Below are 15,698 nucleotides of genomic sequence, written 5' to 3' on the forward strand. Positions count from 1 at the left end.
GGCACCGTACTTCCTTTCCTGACAGGACTGCGCATGCGCTTCCTTACACTGTTGTCACCATAGCTAAGGAAAGGTAAGAGGCGCTACTGCCTGAGTGGGTATTCTCTTAAATGCATACAATTAGAATGATTGTACATTTGTCACATCCAACATGCGAAAAACTACTATCTACTGATGTTATTTAAAGCGAATACAGTAATGTAAGCTGCTAAGAATGGTTTAAATGAACGCTCTTCCCGTTAGCATGGCTAGCAAGTGATGAGACTACATTATTGAGTTGTTCATTATGTAAATTTATAGTAAATTTAATTGTGTTGAATTTGCTTGTAAGGTCATGATATGTCCCTTTACCTCGCACGATATGGTAGCAAAAACCCAATCCATGAAAAATTAAATGAAGACAGTAAAATACACGATAAGCGAGTATTTGCAGCTGATCAACGAACCTGAAACACTCTTTTCATTGAGTCTTTCGTCATCCATGTTAACAGTCCATTACTGAAGTATACGTCCATAGAAATGTCTAAATGAAGTTTCAGTCCATGGACATGTATTACTGAAGTGTCAGCCTATAGACCTGTATTACTAAATTGTCAGTCTATAGACATGTATCGCTAAAATGTCAATGTAGTCATGTGTTACTAAAGTATCAGTCATTAGACATGTATTGCTACAGTATCAGTCTGTAGTCATGTATTATTAAACTGTCAGTCTATAGTCATGTCTTACTAAACTGTCAGTCTATAGACATGTATTGCTACAGTACCAGTCTGTAGTCAAGTATTATTAAACTGTCTGTCTATAGACATGTCTTACTAAACTGTCGGTCTATAGTCATGTCTTACTAAACTATCAGTCTATAGACATGTGTCACTAAACTGTCGGTCTATAGTCATGTGTTACTAAACTGTCAGTCTATAGTCATGTGTCACTAAACTGTCGGTCTATAGTCATGTGTTACTAAACTGTCAGTCTATAGACATTTGTCACTAAACTGTCGGCCTATAGACATGTATTACTGAAATGTCAGTCTATAGTCATGTATTACTAAACTGTCAGTCTATAGACATGTATTATTAAAGTACCAGTCTACAGACCTGTATTACTGAAGTGTCAGTTTCTAGACCTGTATTGTTAAAGTGCCTGTCTATAGACCTGTATTGCCAAAGTGTGGGCTCATGGACCTGCCTTACAAAAGTACCACTAGCTTACTGTGAAACAACAATTTAAAACTCCCTGCCTATTTTGGCACTATATACCTTGGGGACACAATGACAGTTATCTGTAATAAAACATTATTCATTGGCAGGTCAGTGTTCTGTAAATTAAAAGCAAATATACATTTTGACGGTAAGCATGATATCTTATGAGAAAATTTAGTAGACTTATGTTTCTGTTAAGGCCTCTCCTCAGGGTAACAGAATGTAAGATGTGCCACTGTGGTCCGTTTTGACACTATAACCACAATCAAATTGAAGATTCCCTGGTTTAATATGATACCTGTAAATGTGTATTTACTGTCACATAACGTAAAATGGCCATGTTTTGTGTGACAGGTCAGAAGCCATGGAGAGTGGTGAAGGTCCAGCTCAGAGGCCTGTCACTCTGGATATCACCGGGGCAACGGAACTCCAAACAGCACCTGAAGTCCCTGCCCCCTTAGAACCCAGTGGCTCTGCCCAGCCCAACCTCACTGAGGCCCTGTTCCCTGAAGAGAGTATTGACTTGGGCGGTGAAACGTTCGCCTCTCCTCAGGACGACAGCGCGGCGTCTGAGAGCACCATGGACAAACTCAACGACCAAATGATGGAGAGTGTGATGATCTCAGATTCCCCGAACAGCGAGGAGGATGACGTCGTTCCCATCGATTCACTGATGGAACAGATAGACGAAAAGGAAGCTCAAGAGGAGGAGAGCAAACAGCACGAGGGAGAAAGAGAAAAGGGTGAAGAGAAAGAGGGAGAGAGAGAGACTGAAAAAGAACAGATTAAGCCTGATATTAAAGTAGAACCTGAGGAACAGTCTTTAGAAGCCTTGACGGAAGAGAAGAAAGGGGAGGATGAGGGAAAAGGCGAGATGGAAAAAGAGGAAACAGCCGCACAGGGTGGAGAAGATTCTGGCAGCCCTGGCAGCCCTGAAGCGCAGGACACAGAACTAAAGGTGGACAAATCCCCTAAAGAGGAGCCTGTTCCAGTCTGTACCATTTTCAGTCAGACAGCCCAGCCCAAAGCTCAGGCTCTCGCTCCAGATGGCTTTCAGCCCATTCTGGTCAAATCTCCCAGTTTCAGCAGTGGTGGAGGTAGCGGCAGTAATGCAGAGACTCCGAGCAAAGTTGCCCCGCAGGTCTGCCAGCCTAGCCCCAGTCTCAGCAAGTTCTTTACTGATAATGGTTCTGTCAATCCAGCCTCAGATTTCTTTGATTCTTTTACCACCTCTTCCTCTTTCATCTCTGTCAGTAACCCCAATGCGGAGTCACCCACGAGTGCTGGCTCCACCCAGCACCAGCTCTCATCAGGTTCCAATGTGTTGACTCCTGTGCCCGTCTCAGGCCTTCAGGAAACAGGAACCCCAAGTGGTTACCTCGCCGCCGAAACCCCCACTGACCCTCCCGCGGGTCTGGCGGAGGCTGCTCCGCCCATGACCAAACTACAGGCGGTGTTTTCGGGAAGTGATGACCCATTTGCCACTGCGCTTAGTCTGAGCGAGGTGGACAAGCGTTATGATGCCTGGCTGCAGTCTGAGGAGACCCGGAGAATCTTGATCTCCGTGGCAACGCAGCAGGTCAACCGCATTCACGTAGAGAGGGAGCGGCTGACCATGCCTGGACTCAAGTTTGATAACTTGCAGGTCAGTCCGTCATTTGAATTTTAAAATCTTAACAAGTTATTGTATTCAAATTGCTCCCGCTAAACTGTAGTTGATACAGTGGTGACGTCAATTAATTTTCCAAAAAAAAAGACAATTTTTTAGCTTCAGTGCAGACTAGGTCATTCAGATTCCACTGTTACCAAAACTGTTACATTGTCTTTTAATGACCAGTTATTTAGTTCTGACTATTACTATGGTGTTGCAGTCCTTGTACAACAGTATAAGTTTTAGGTCACTTTTTGTTACAGCTTTGTGCAGTGAACCTCTCCAAAACATCCCTGACATTTTATTTGGGATGATAGGAGTTTGTAAGGGAGCTGTAGCATGGAATGCACGCACTAGCAGTCTGCATGGATTTAAGTCCTGTCTTTTGAAAAGGGGGCTTATTCCATTTCAGGGAGATTCTGAGGCGTATTTTGCTCTTTCAGGTGGATGCAGTGAAGGAGCTGATGGTGCGTTTTCTTGGAGACCAGGCAGCCATGAAGAGGCAGGTCCTGACAGCAAACTCTGTGGAACAGAACGTTCAGGGACTCCGACAGTTAATTGTAAGTACTCACAAGTATATTTAATCGGCTTGTTTTTTTAGACCCATCAAAACTGGCACGATGTTATCAAACAAGCCTCACAAAAATGTCAGATTCGTCCAAATTAGTGTGGAATACAGATGCAGGCTTTCAAATTATTACTTCAAATTATTATTGTCATTATCAAACGACTTGGAATATTTGATTTTTTTATTGCAAAAGAAGTTATTTTACAAAACAAATAGTTTGATAAAAAAAAAAAAAAAACCTGAAATGTAGTTCTTTCTGGACAAAACTGATCCCAAATCTTATCACTTCAGCCTCACCGGCTGGGAATCAGCATCAGTAGAAATTTTCTCTAAACCAGGACAGTTCAAAATCCTTCCTGGACGTCCCTGCGTGTGTAAAAGTCTTTTGACTAAACATTCTGTAGTCTATTGATTAAGACCAGGAAAGACCAGATGTATGTGTTCTCAAGCCAATCTGTTCTCTCAGTGAATCAGTAGGCATCTCAGCTGCAGAAAAAGCCTGAGGACACGCTGGGCCTCTGGGGGATGATTTTGGTGTCTCTGCTCCAAATGCACAATGTTGGAAGGATTAGTAGACATCACAGCCGTTTTTCAGTTTAGAAGAGAAGGATGTGTGTTAAGGACTTGAAAACCCGTTAACCTGTAACGATTGCTTGTGACAATTACAGTATAGTTTGCATTTTTCCAAGGCCCTCCGTAAAACAGAATTATGACAGGGAGTTCTACTCTCTAAGCCGTGGCTGGATTAAACGTGTGTCTGCAATCCTCTGTAGAGTGGGCTCTTCTAGCTGTCAGAAATGTTCTAGCTGATGGAGCTCAGACATGAACACATCAGCTGGAGCTGTTTGGAGGGGAATGAGAGATGTGGGGAAAAAATAGCATGCATGCATTCATGTTTTGGGATGGATTGGCACATCTGGCACATTCAGAACCGGTGGAATCTGTCTCTGGGTGTTGTATTTGTTTGGGGTCTTATGTATATTTGCCCATTCCCGTAAGTGAAGGGTGCTAGTGATGAAAAGAATATGCTTTTGTGTGTGTGTGCAAATGCCAGATATACAGTGGCATACAGCAGTGGTCCCAGCAGTAGTCTGAAGGGTCTTTTGTGTTTGTGTTTGTGTGTGGTCCTCCTATGCGGTATTGTCCAGAGTTTTGTGTGTGCATGCGTGTGTGTGTGGCCGTGTGCGTGTGTGTTTGTGGGTGTTTTATCCTGAGGATTCCTATCTCTGTGCATCAGTGAGCTGTATCAGAGCAGAACTGTCAGCTACACACACACACACCACCACACACTCCAGCAGCCCTACCCACTGAGCCCATGCCCTTCCACAAGGAGACAGTGATAAACACATAGACGTGTGTGTGTGTGTGTGTGTGTCTGTGTATAGAACCCTGTAGACCAGACTCTGAATGTTGTGAGAAAGGTCCCCTCTCAGGTTGACGAACAGTCACACAGAGATGCACAGACATGTTTGTCTGCACACAGATGTGCGTGCACATGTGCGCGCGTGCGTGTGTGTGTGAGTGAGTGTGTTTGTGTGTGTGAGTGTTTGTGTGTGTGAGTGTGTGTGTGTGTGTGTGTGACCTCACCATGTAATTAACAGAGGGGTTTCATAGAAACAGTCTTGATTTTGTGCTTCAGAAACATCCCGAATCGCAGAATTGCTCTATTGACAGCCCTTCACAGGGAACAGAGAGAAAAAGAGGAGGTTGGGGAGGGAGAAGGTAGAATATGCTTCAGTATACATATATCTACTGCAGGCTTCGATCGTATTGCAGTATTGCCCCAACTCACAGGTGCTTCTTACCTGAACTGCCAGCTTTCATACACACACACCCCACACATACATGCTCACATACAGCGCTCTCTGGGGAACACACACCTATACACATCAACATATATATACACTCACATACAACACATTTGCTCTAATAAAATGTTTCCTTGATGGAGCCTGTAAGCATGTGGAAGAGTTCAGTGCAGATCACCATTTTGTCTTTCAGTCAGCAGACATAATCAATACATCCTCCCTGCCTCATTCAAGGGCTCCTACCAGTGGCTTTGAAACCCCTCAGCGGAGAGAGAGAGAGAGAGAAAGGGAGAGGGAGAGGGAGAGGAGACGTGATGAGAAAGAATAATCCTGGCTGTGTGTGCATGCATACGTGTGTGAATGCTCATCCGAATGCTCCTTTTAGAAACAGCATTTTCCGCATCCTAATTTGCATCATTTCCCCAGCTCGTTTTCACCTAACATTTCTACGGTTCTCTCCGATAAAATAGAGCATAAAAAACTCTTTTTTGAAATGATTTGTGAACTGTCTTACCCTTCAGTCCCCTCTCATTTCTCTCTGTGGATATGTGAATATCAGTGAACTGTCTCACCCTCTCATTTCTCTCTGTGGATATGTGAATATCAGTGAACTGTCTCACCCTCTCATTTCTCTCTGTGGATATTAGCAAACTGTCTTGCCCTATCATTTTTCTTTGTGGTTATTAGTGAACTGTCTCACCCTCTCATTTCTCTCTGTGGATATTAGTGAACTGTCTCACCCTCTCATTTCTCTATGTGGATATGTGGGCATTAGTGAACTGTCTCACTTTTCAGTCCCTCTTATTTTTCTTTCTGGGTACAGCATGTCATGGGATTCCTTTTTAATGTGGTGGGGTGTTAGCGCTCATGAACAAACAGGCTCTCTGTCTCTCTGTGTGTACATGTGTTAAATAGCAAAAGTAGAGCAACACTGTTTGATTGTGGTTTTCAGGTATAATGACATTTCGTTTTGTGTGAACCTCAACCACGTTTTTGCAGAGTATTGTTTGAGCAATCTCTAGCTGGTTCAGAAGAAGTAGGAGGTATTTGTGAATATAAACCAGACCATCATTACAGCATGTCTGGAGCTGGTGATAATAAGCTAGTGCATCATCCAAATAAAGGGTCAAGTGAAGTAAAGTTAACTCTTAGATGTTACAATAGAAACACTTCTACTGGGTTTCAGAGTGAAAGGTGTCTGAGGTGATTTTGCCTTTGAATAGCCGATAATGATGTTTAAAAATGGTTAAATGAAGCATGTGAATAGAAGACTTGAAAATGTTGTTTAAAAAGTCTGGCTTCAGATTTTCATTTTCAAAATTCCAACCTGACCTTTTCCTGTAATTGTTTGGGTTTACTCAAAGACAAGCTGATGACCTTCAGCAAGTTCTTCCACATACCCGTACACCTCATGCCAGTGAGCACTGCTGCTTTTTATGGGTGTGTTTTAGCCACCGGTGAGTGGGAAGATGGGGTATGCTGCAATTGAAAAACAGCCTGCATTAAAAATACGTACACAAAGGGAATATTCTCTCTTGCTTTCTCTCTCACTCTCTCTCAGTACCTCCCTACTGTCCACTTATATATTGTACCATTCCTTTATTATCTCTCCCTTCCTCTCTCTTTCTCTCTTCATCCTCTAACTTATTGTCCCCCTCTCCTTCTGTGTCTGTCTGACACACACTCTCTCTCTCTCTCTCTCTCTCTCTCTCTCTCTCTCTCTCTCTCTCTCTCTCTCTCTCTCCCTCTCTCCCTCTCTGGCATTGACTTTTCTCTGCTCTGTTTCAGAGGTTACAGCTGCTTTTGGCCATTTCACTGCCACTCGTTTTCAGCTTCATTTCCCACTCTAATGAAGATTTAGAACAATACAGGCCACAGAGCGCAGGGAGGGAGGGAGGAGGAGGATGTGCTGCTGAGGGAGGAACTGAGAGAGAGGGGGAGAGAGATTTGAGGGAAGCGGAATAAAGAACAAAACAGAGAGATGGAATGAATGCTAGAGTATGAGAGAGAGATATGTAAAACCTTTCAAATGAGAGACTTTTAAAATGCTAGCAGAGAGAGAGAGAGAGAGGATAAGAGAGGAGACACTGAATGAAAGAGAGAGAGAGAGAGAGAGAGAGAGAGGATAAGAGAGGAGACACTGAGTGAAAGAGAGAGAGAGAGGATAAGAGAGGAGTCGCTGAGTGAAAGAGAGAGAGGGAGAGAGCGCGACTGTAAGATTGCCATGAGGGTAACATTTACACGCTTGTTTTTCTGCTTCTGTTGGGAGAATGTCGGGGGTGTGTTCCCAGGTTACCCCTCTCCCACTCTGTCTTTGGATCTACCTGCTTTAAACTCAGCCTTGTTTTATAGATCAAATGGCAGAAGGGTTCAAAGACAGAGGCTGTGGTGAGCTAGAGTTTTTACAGATAGAGGCCCAGCACTGTACCTACACACACACACACACTCACACTGTTGCACTCATAAGTGTATGTCTCCCACCCAGAGCACTAAGAACTGGAGGGCAGCTGTGGATCTGACAGGCAGGCTACTGACGGCTCACGGACAGGGCTACGGGAAGAGTGGCCAGCCCACCAACCACACTACTGACTCACTACAGGTAAGGATGGGAGTATAGTATATTTAATATATTACTACAATAATATATGATAATATATCTATGCCACACCAGCCATAGTATTGACTAACAAAGACAAAACAAACATGAATCAATGGTAACGTGATAAGAGAATAGCTGTCATGGCAGAGACTCACTGCCAGGAAGACAGTAACCAAAGGATTATGGGTAATGTAGTCATAGCCCAGTGGCTATGCCACCAACTCTAAAGTGTCTAGTGACTCAGAACATGGGGACATGTAGGCATAGCTCACTCTTCACAGTGTAGACTTTGAGAGGAATGGTGGTGAAGTAGGATCGAATGGGACATGCAGACATATACCACAACACTAAATTACCATCCAAGAGAGCAACTTTCCCTCAAAGCAAAAAAGATTGTCTCTACTATAGGACTCAACACTTTTCTCATTGAGCTTTAGAGAGACTGCAGAGACATCAGTCCAGTTCCACAACTCTCTAGAGATCCACTCAGACAACACAACTAGTTACAATAACTTTTAATATGTTAATGTTTTTGCGGCCACAGCCCGTGTGTTTTAAGGGAACACACTTGAATTTGTCCCCCCAGATTTCACCAAAGCTCTTTTTCCTCCTAAACCACTGACAGTTTGTCCCATGGTGTATGAAACATGTTGAAGATTTGTTTGATCTACCATCTCTGTCCTGCTGTACTGTGTGTATTAATGTGTATGTTTGAAGTGCCCTGAAGTGCAGTAGTGTGGTGTGTGTATTTCCCCTGAGCTGTCTGTCCTAACGCCCACTCTGATCCCAGTTCATTCATATCAAAGCCACGGTCTCTCTCTGCTGCTGCGTTTATGCATGAAACCTACTTCACAGCCTTTTTTCGTGAAAACTAGAACTTCAATAAATGATATTGAAACAAGGGAAATAGTGGGAACTTAATGAAGATGAACCTTTTAGTTACATTGAAAAATAAAGCAGTTATTGTCCCGTATGTGCTTCAGGATGGGGAATTGAATTAACACATTTAAAATATATTGTGTCTTCTTTTCATATGTCATATTCAGTCTGTTTCATGTTTCTTTTTGGATCCTTTGCTCTTTTCTCTTTTCTCTCTCTGTGTGTGTTTGCGTAGCTGTGGTTTGTTCGATTGGCACTGCTCACTAAGTTGAGCCTGTTCCAGAATGCTGAGCAGGAGTTTGAACCATTTGGAAATCTGGACCAGCCAGACCTGTACTATGAGTACTACCCCACCATTTACCCCGGGCGGAGAGGTGGGTACTGTGTACCAGGGCATTACCGCTGCCAGTACGTTTTATAGCTCGAGAATCTTGAGGTATCTGTTGTCAACTCCTCCATCTAGGGCCCCACTCATCATGTGAAAAGTGATTCCCAGCCACACATGGTAGTGGGCATCATGTTCAAAGACGGCATCTGATGCTGTATTTGTCAGATGTGACTTTTTTTCATGCAGTCTGTGTGGCTCTGTGAGAGTACGTCTGTCAGGCCAAAGGTGACGGCCATAAAGATGTTAACTATTGCTTTGGTTGCTTTACCTCTCAGATAGAAGAAAAACTGTGTTCTGAATGGCAGGATAAAAGGAAAAAAAAAATTAAAATGAAGATAAAGATGAAAAGAACAACATAAAAAGCAAGATAAAATAAAGGTTGATAGTTTTCATCCCTCTGTGAAACCAATGCTTTTGCCATCTTATCAACTCCTAACCTGAGCAATCATCTAATTCATCTTTTCATGACAGAGATGATAAATTTCATAAGGGTTTAAAAGACCTCCCTATGTTATGATACTTTTTTTGATGAATATCATACATATAAGCTCCTACAATGAGCTGTTAAGCATAATTATATTGTGTTACACAAGTTTCTGAGTGACTAGCAGTCGATGATGGGTATTGACCATTCTGTTTCATTGCAGCGTTCACATGGTATTGCTTCAACGCTTCACTAATCATTTTCTTTCCTCAAATATACAAAACTGAAAAGTCAACAGAAAAGTCTCTATGTAGTGGTTTAGAAGTTTTACTCTGTGAAAAGCATAACACAGAATGCCAAATCCACTCTCAGACAGTGAACTATCGGTCACTTGGTGGAAGTAATGGAGCTTTGCTTGAATACACAATCGAATTTCTGCTCTTCCAGATGTAAAAGGCATTTTCAGGCATGGGCAGAAACTGGCACTGACTCTGTACTGGGCTCTAGACTGGCAAATTCAAAGTCCCAGTAAATACCTCTTCTCTATTGCTCTGCCAGGGCAAGTCCACTGAAGCTCAGCAAGAAAAGAAAATCTGCCTTTTTTTTTTTTTTTTTTTTTTTTTGTAACAACGGAGCCCAGCGTTTGCACTTTTCAGCACAAAATGTGCCCACAGACAGTTTGTTAAATTTGAGTAATGCTTCAGCCAAAATATAAAGATACCTAAATCAAATCAACTATTCTAACAAATCTTTGCCACAGTCACACGTCTTCACATGCACTTACTGTGTGTGTTCCTGAAGCAGAAGTTGTTTGAACAGTATCTTTTGACTAATGCAGACATGCATGCCTGATAGGAGAGAAGACCTCTGTGTGATCGTTCTGTTATGTCTGTGTGCGTGGGATCAGGTTCCATGGTGCCGTTCTCCATGCGTGTGTTATACGCTGAGTTACCTCAGTACCTGATGAAGCCTCAAGACTCTCTGGACCGACTCCACAGTCTGAGGACCGTCTGCCAGAAGGTGAGATTAACCCAGACCTGACAGAACCAAACAAGATCATCTGGGACATTCTTTCACACTGCTGTCCTTTCCCCTCTGTAGAGTCTCCCACCTCTCCTCTCTTCTGCCCTCTTTATTGTAGTCTAGTGTGGTAAATATCAGATTGTCTGAGTCAAAGTCTTTTTTTTTTTTTTCTTTTTTTTTTACTCTCGTCTGGCAGATTCTGGATAATCTGGAAGCAGGTTTGGCTGAAGATGGGAGTATGATGAACCTCACGCAAGAAAACAGACAAGGTGATGAACAGTAGTGAACACTGAATTACTGGAGAATTATACTTAATACTGGGGTGTCATCCTCTATTTAGTACCCATCACTAGAGGAACACACCGCTGTTCAGTGGATCCTTTCACATCTTAATAACCGACGGGGGTGTTTCCTGACTTGTTCACAAATCAGAAAACGGTGTGTGCAGTATGTATGTGTGGTGATGAGCAGGAATGTTGGGTGTATGTGAGAAGGTATTTGGTGTATGCATGAAGATGCTGTGTTTGTGTGTGTGTGTGTGTGTGTGTGTGTGTGTGTGTGTGTGTGTGTGTGTGTGTAGGAGGAGAAACTAGTCCCCAGATTTAAGCCGGTGCAGGCTTTGTGCTCGTGCACAGACAGAAGAATAAGAGAAAAGATGACCTGGAATAAAGTGCAGAGTTAGAGAATGCTGAGAATGACAGGTATTTGTATCTGCAGTCTATGAAAGGGCTTTTCATTGAGAAGGCTATAGATAAAGATAAAGGTCAGATTGAATGAAGTTTAATGTTTTGTGTGCTGAGAAAATAGGTTTCAGTCAAAACACTTGTGTTTTTATGCTGTGATTGGAGATCTGAACTTGGTCCAGTCAAACAGCAGATAGGCTTTCTGTTTTACTCAGACTATTTTTTATGTGTGTGTGTGTGTGCGTGTGTGTGTATGTTTGTGTCTGAGAACAGCGATAAAAGTGTTTTCCCTGATGCATGCTCTCATGTCCTGCAATGCTCTCTCCAATTACTGGGCTGCCTGGTGTGTTGGTATGTGCCAGTCATCTCCTGTCAGCCATGCATTCTGAGCACATTCCATAACACTATAGACCAGATTCACTGGGATTATCCTCTCCTCTCCTCTCCTCTTCCTCTCCTCACCTCATCTCCTCTCCTCTGGTCTCTTCTCCCCACATACAACCTTTCTCTCCCCCTTGCTGTTTTGCTCTCTCTCTCTCTCCCTCTCTCCCCCTCTCTCTTTCTTTCCCTCTCTCTCTCTCTCTGCCTGTTGTGAGACAGCAGGTGTGCTCTATAGCTTTACTGTCCTGCAGTAAACCCCCTGGCTTTCTCTTTGCAGTAATGAAAAGCTGTCCACGCACACACACACACAACCTGCAGGTAATTCTGAGAAGTGACAGGTGTTGTGACAGGACTGTGTAGTAAGCTGGGTGTGATGAATGTGCGTGTAACATTGTCTCTCTCTCTCTCACTATGATTCCCTCTTTCACAAATAATGTGTGGTCTGAAGGAGGGCAGTGGTGATTGGCAGGAGTAGCTGCAATTTACTAATGCTCTCTCTTTCTCCATTTTTCTCTCTCTCTCTCTCTCTCTCTCTTTCTCTCTCACAGCCTCTATTCAGCTGTGGAGGTCACGTCTATGTCGGGTGATGTATTCCATGGCGAATTGTCTGCTGATGATGAAGGTATGTGCACAAGTGTGTGTGTGGGTGGATGGGTGAGATCCGTTACCGTAGAAACAGAAATACAAATGAAAGACGCCCCTCTAGTACATGAAAAGACGGGAACGGCCGACAACAGCCAAACACAAACTGACGGTGTGAGTTTGAGAGGGTGGGTTTATATTCATAAAAATATGTCTTTCACACAGTCATCTTGACTTTCTTCAGAGTCTTGTTTGAGTGTGAACGAATTTAAAATTCAATCAGCGGTCTGTGGTCTTTAAATCTGGAGCTGTGCTGTTGTTTGCCTCCTGAATGTGTAAATAAAGGAGAGATGCAGTGTTTGTTTGCTGGAGTCCCACAGTCACCCCATTTGTTTCAGTGGGGAGACCCCTACAGGTGTCTAAAGGAACAGGTTCATGTGTACTAGAACATTTCTACCCTCCAATGATGCATGCTACATACACACTCAACATAACCTGTGTCATACTGAGTGTGTTCTGTGAAATACTAAGCAGAGCTAAACCGACAACAGGAGTCACTCCCTGTATTAGAGGAAGGTGTCAGTATTCGGTGTGTGTGTATCTGGCAATGTATGTGTATATGTGTGTGTGGTCTAAGTCTAATATGTCTATGTTTAACACTTGGAGTGTATGTGTGCATTTGCATGCGTTTGTTTCATTTCAGTGTGGTCTGTACTTTGTTTGTAGGCAGGAGTGTGAGATCTGTGAGTGTTTAAGTAAGGGTGTGCCTAGTGGAGATGGTCTCTGGTCTGTGGCTGTGATGATGTACAGAAGTATAAACTCTCTCTCTCCTCCCCAGCTATAAATATAAACTCTCAAAATAGGATTATCACAGAATGAGATGATTGCTTCCGAAGGCACTAATGCATTTGAATATCAGATGTCTTTAGGATCTGAAAAATATGACATTTTCATATACTACAGGAAGAAGTGCATACATTCACTGAAAAATGATAACACATGAAATGACTTGACTGATTTATTTCATTGTTAAAACAGAGCCTTTAGTGAATCTATCATTGGGCGATTAGACAATTGAGTTTTCTTTGCAGAGGATGGTTTGGTGTTTGAGGGCTTTCATACAGTGATAAATAGCGCCATCTGCTGTCAGAGGTCTGTTCTTGCAGCGCACTTATTAGAGGCGCCATAAATCAATGACATTGATCACACGGTGGTAATGTTAGCAGCACAGTTGCTGACACTGCTATAGGAAAACACAGTGATGTCTTTAATACAATACAACCAAGGTCTCTCTCCCTCTCTCTTTCTTTCTTTTTCTCAGGACTATGTGTTGGCAGTGGAAACATATCACTCTATCATCCGTTACGAGCCTCAGCAGAGAGTGCAGCTGCTCAGTGGGATTGGACGCATTTTTCTGCAGGTCAGCTTCTGCACTGTCAGGGCTGTTAGCCCAGGTCCCCGCCCAGGGCCCTGTGGTCATCTGATCTCATAACTACTTTATTACTTCAGATTATAAAGACACCAGTCATTGTGATCGTGTGTGAGTTTAACAAATGATCACAGATGACTTCTGTATTTAAATTATTCCTCTTTCAGATATCTACACAGACCTGTTTTTTTTTTTTAACAACATTCTAAGGGATTTTTGTTACTACAGAAACAAACAAGAGATTTGTGATGTTGTGTTTTATGTTAGATTGGAGACATAAAGACAGCAGAGAGATATTTCCAGGATGTGGAAAAAGCCTGTCAATCAAAGGGACAAGGACCAAACCAGGACACAGCCATTCTCATGAACAGGTACAGTAGATAAAGATTGGAAGGAAGCTAACAATAATGGCTGCAAATGTGCTCTGTACTGAAGTGGAATGTACTCAGGAGAGTACAGTCACACCTGTATCTCCATCTCTTTTAAGTCTGTGGGACGTTCAGTTGGACCATATTGTTGTTTTTAATCATTTATGTTTGTATTTATTTTTTAGGGCATTCCTTTACCTCAGTCAGAATAACTATTCAGAGGCACACACCTGTTTCTCTAACATCCTGAATATCGACCCTAAAAACCCAGTGGTACGTGTTCACGCTCACCTTCAGTCATTCAACACCAGCACTGTTTGTTTGTTTCAGTCAGAGAGCTTCAAAAAACATTCACTGTTCTTGTGCTTTAATGACCTTATACCATACTGTGCTCTTCTCTGACTATGAAGCTGCCATACATATTACCTGTTCTCACAACTGCAGAAGTATGGTATTTCCCCCCTCCCAAAAAACATTGAAAATCTGAACAGAGATTGTGAAATTTGTGGGAAATGGTTTGAGAGGGGTGGGGTGGGGGTAACTTTCTTGGTAAAAAAATAAACTATCTTGACCCTAATTCCTGCAGAGTGTTAACCTACATTGAGGAACAAACACAATGAATATCTAACATATCAGCTTGGTTCTCTAAGCTTGTGACCTTCTTTTCATCCGTCTCTCGCTCCCTCTGACTTTCTCCTCCAGGCCAATAACAATGCGGCAGTGTGTCTACTGTACCTGGGCCGGCTGAAAGAGTCGCTCGGTCAGCTGGAGAGCCTGGTAAAACAAGACCCTGAACTGTACTTACACGAGAGTGTTCTCTTCAATCTCACTACCATGTATGAACTGGAGTCTTCCCGCAGCACCCAGAAAAAACAGGCCCTGCTGGAGGCAGTGGCTTGTCGAGAGGGGGATAGCTTTAACACTCAGTGTCTTAAACTGGTGTAGCGGGGCTGATGCATAGCCCCCACTGCAGAACAGAGAGGAGGGCATTAGCTAGGCGCACAGGCTGGTGTTCTGCTGGGCTTATCTGACACTGCTTGGAAATTGACCACAAATTGACCCAGTTGTTTGCTGACCGGGTTAAAGAGAGCAAAAGTTTCTGACACAAACCTAGAATGACAAACGGGATACATGCTGACATCTGAGGAGATTTTGTTCCCCACTTTGTCTGTTTACGACCAGAGTCTACATGTACCCATACCCTCTGCATCAGGTGAATTTTACAAGGTCAAAAGAGAAAAGCAACAGATCCAGTTGCACCGCGTACTTAGAGATTTGTGGATCTCCATTCAAACAGATGGAATGTAATGTAGATATAAAAACTCCCAAAAATGTAAATATATTTAACCAGAAATGAATCAATCATGACCCTCCATATTGTTCTTATTGATGTGATTTTTCTGAAAGTTTTTATTATTTTAAGTGAATGTGCGTTATTACTCTAATCACTGTACTGTATGTCTCTGGATACTACAAAAGGAATCTTGATTATCCCAAATAAAATTTTATTGATCTTGCCTAAAAGAAGATAATTCTAGTGAAATAATTCTCCATAATGTGACTTTAAGGAAAGAAAGTTCAAATCCTTACGAAAAAGAATCAGCAAAGACATATTTCACCTGAAATAAATGTTTACACTAAGAAATAAGCATTCATTGTAGGACTTTCAAACAAATGTCTCTATACAAAATCTATAATTCATTCAGCTCCTTG

General features: G+C 42.6%; 1 protein-coding gene across 1 annotated transcript; it reads left to right on the forward strand.

The window, feature by feature from the left end:
- Nucleotides 1-65: 65 nt before the first annotated feature.
- Nucleotides 66-15,681, forward strand: trappc12 (trafficking protein particle complex subunit 12). Its single transcript, XM_030772010.1, has 12 exons — nt 66-73; nt 1,557-2,847; nt 3,297-3,413; nt 7,715-7,828; nt 8,943-9,081; nt 10,427-10,539; nt 10,739-10,811; nt 12,155-12,228; nt 13,510-13,608; nt 13,885-13,988; nt 14,171-14,258; nt 14,688-15,681. Exons 2-12 carry the CDS (start codon nt 1,567-1,569, stop codon nt 14,928-14,930), a joined length of 2,445 nt encoding a protein of 814 aa, XP_030627870.1. The 5' UTR covers nt 66-73; nt 1,557-1,566; the 3' UTR covers nt 14,931-15,681.
- Nucleotides 15,682-15,698: the final 17 nt, after the last annotated feature.

Source organism: Chanos chanos, chromosome 1 (genome assembly GCF_902362185.1).
Source record: "Chanos chanos chromosome 1, fChaCha1.1, whole genome shotgun sequence".
Lineage (NCBI taxonomy): Eukaryota > Metazoa > Chordata > Actinopteri > Gonorynchiformes > Chanidae > Chanos > Chanos chanos.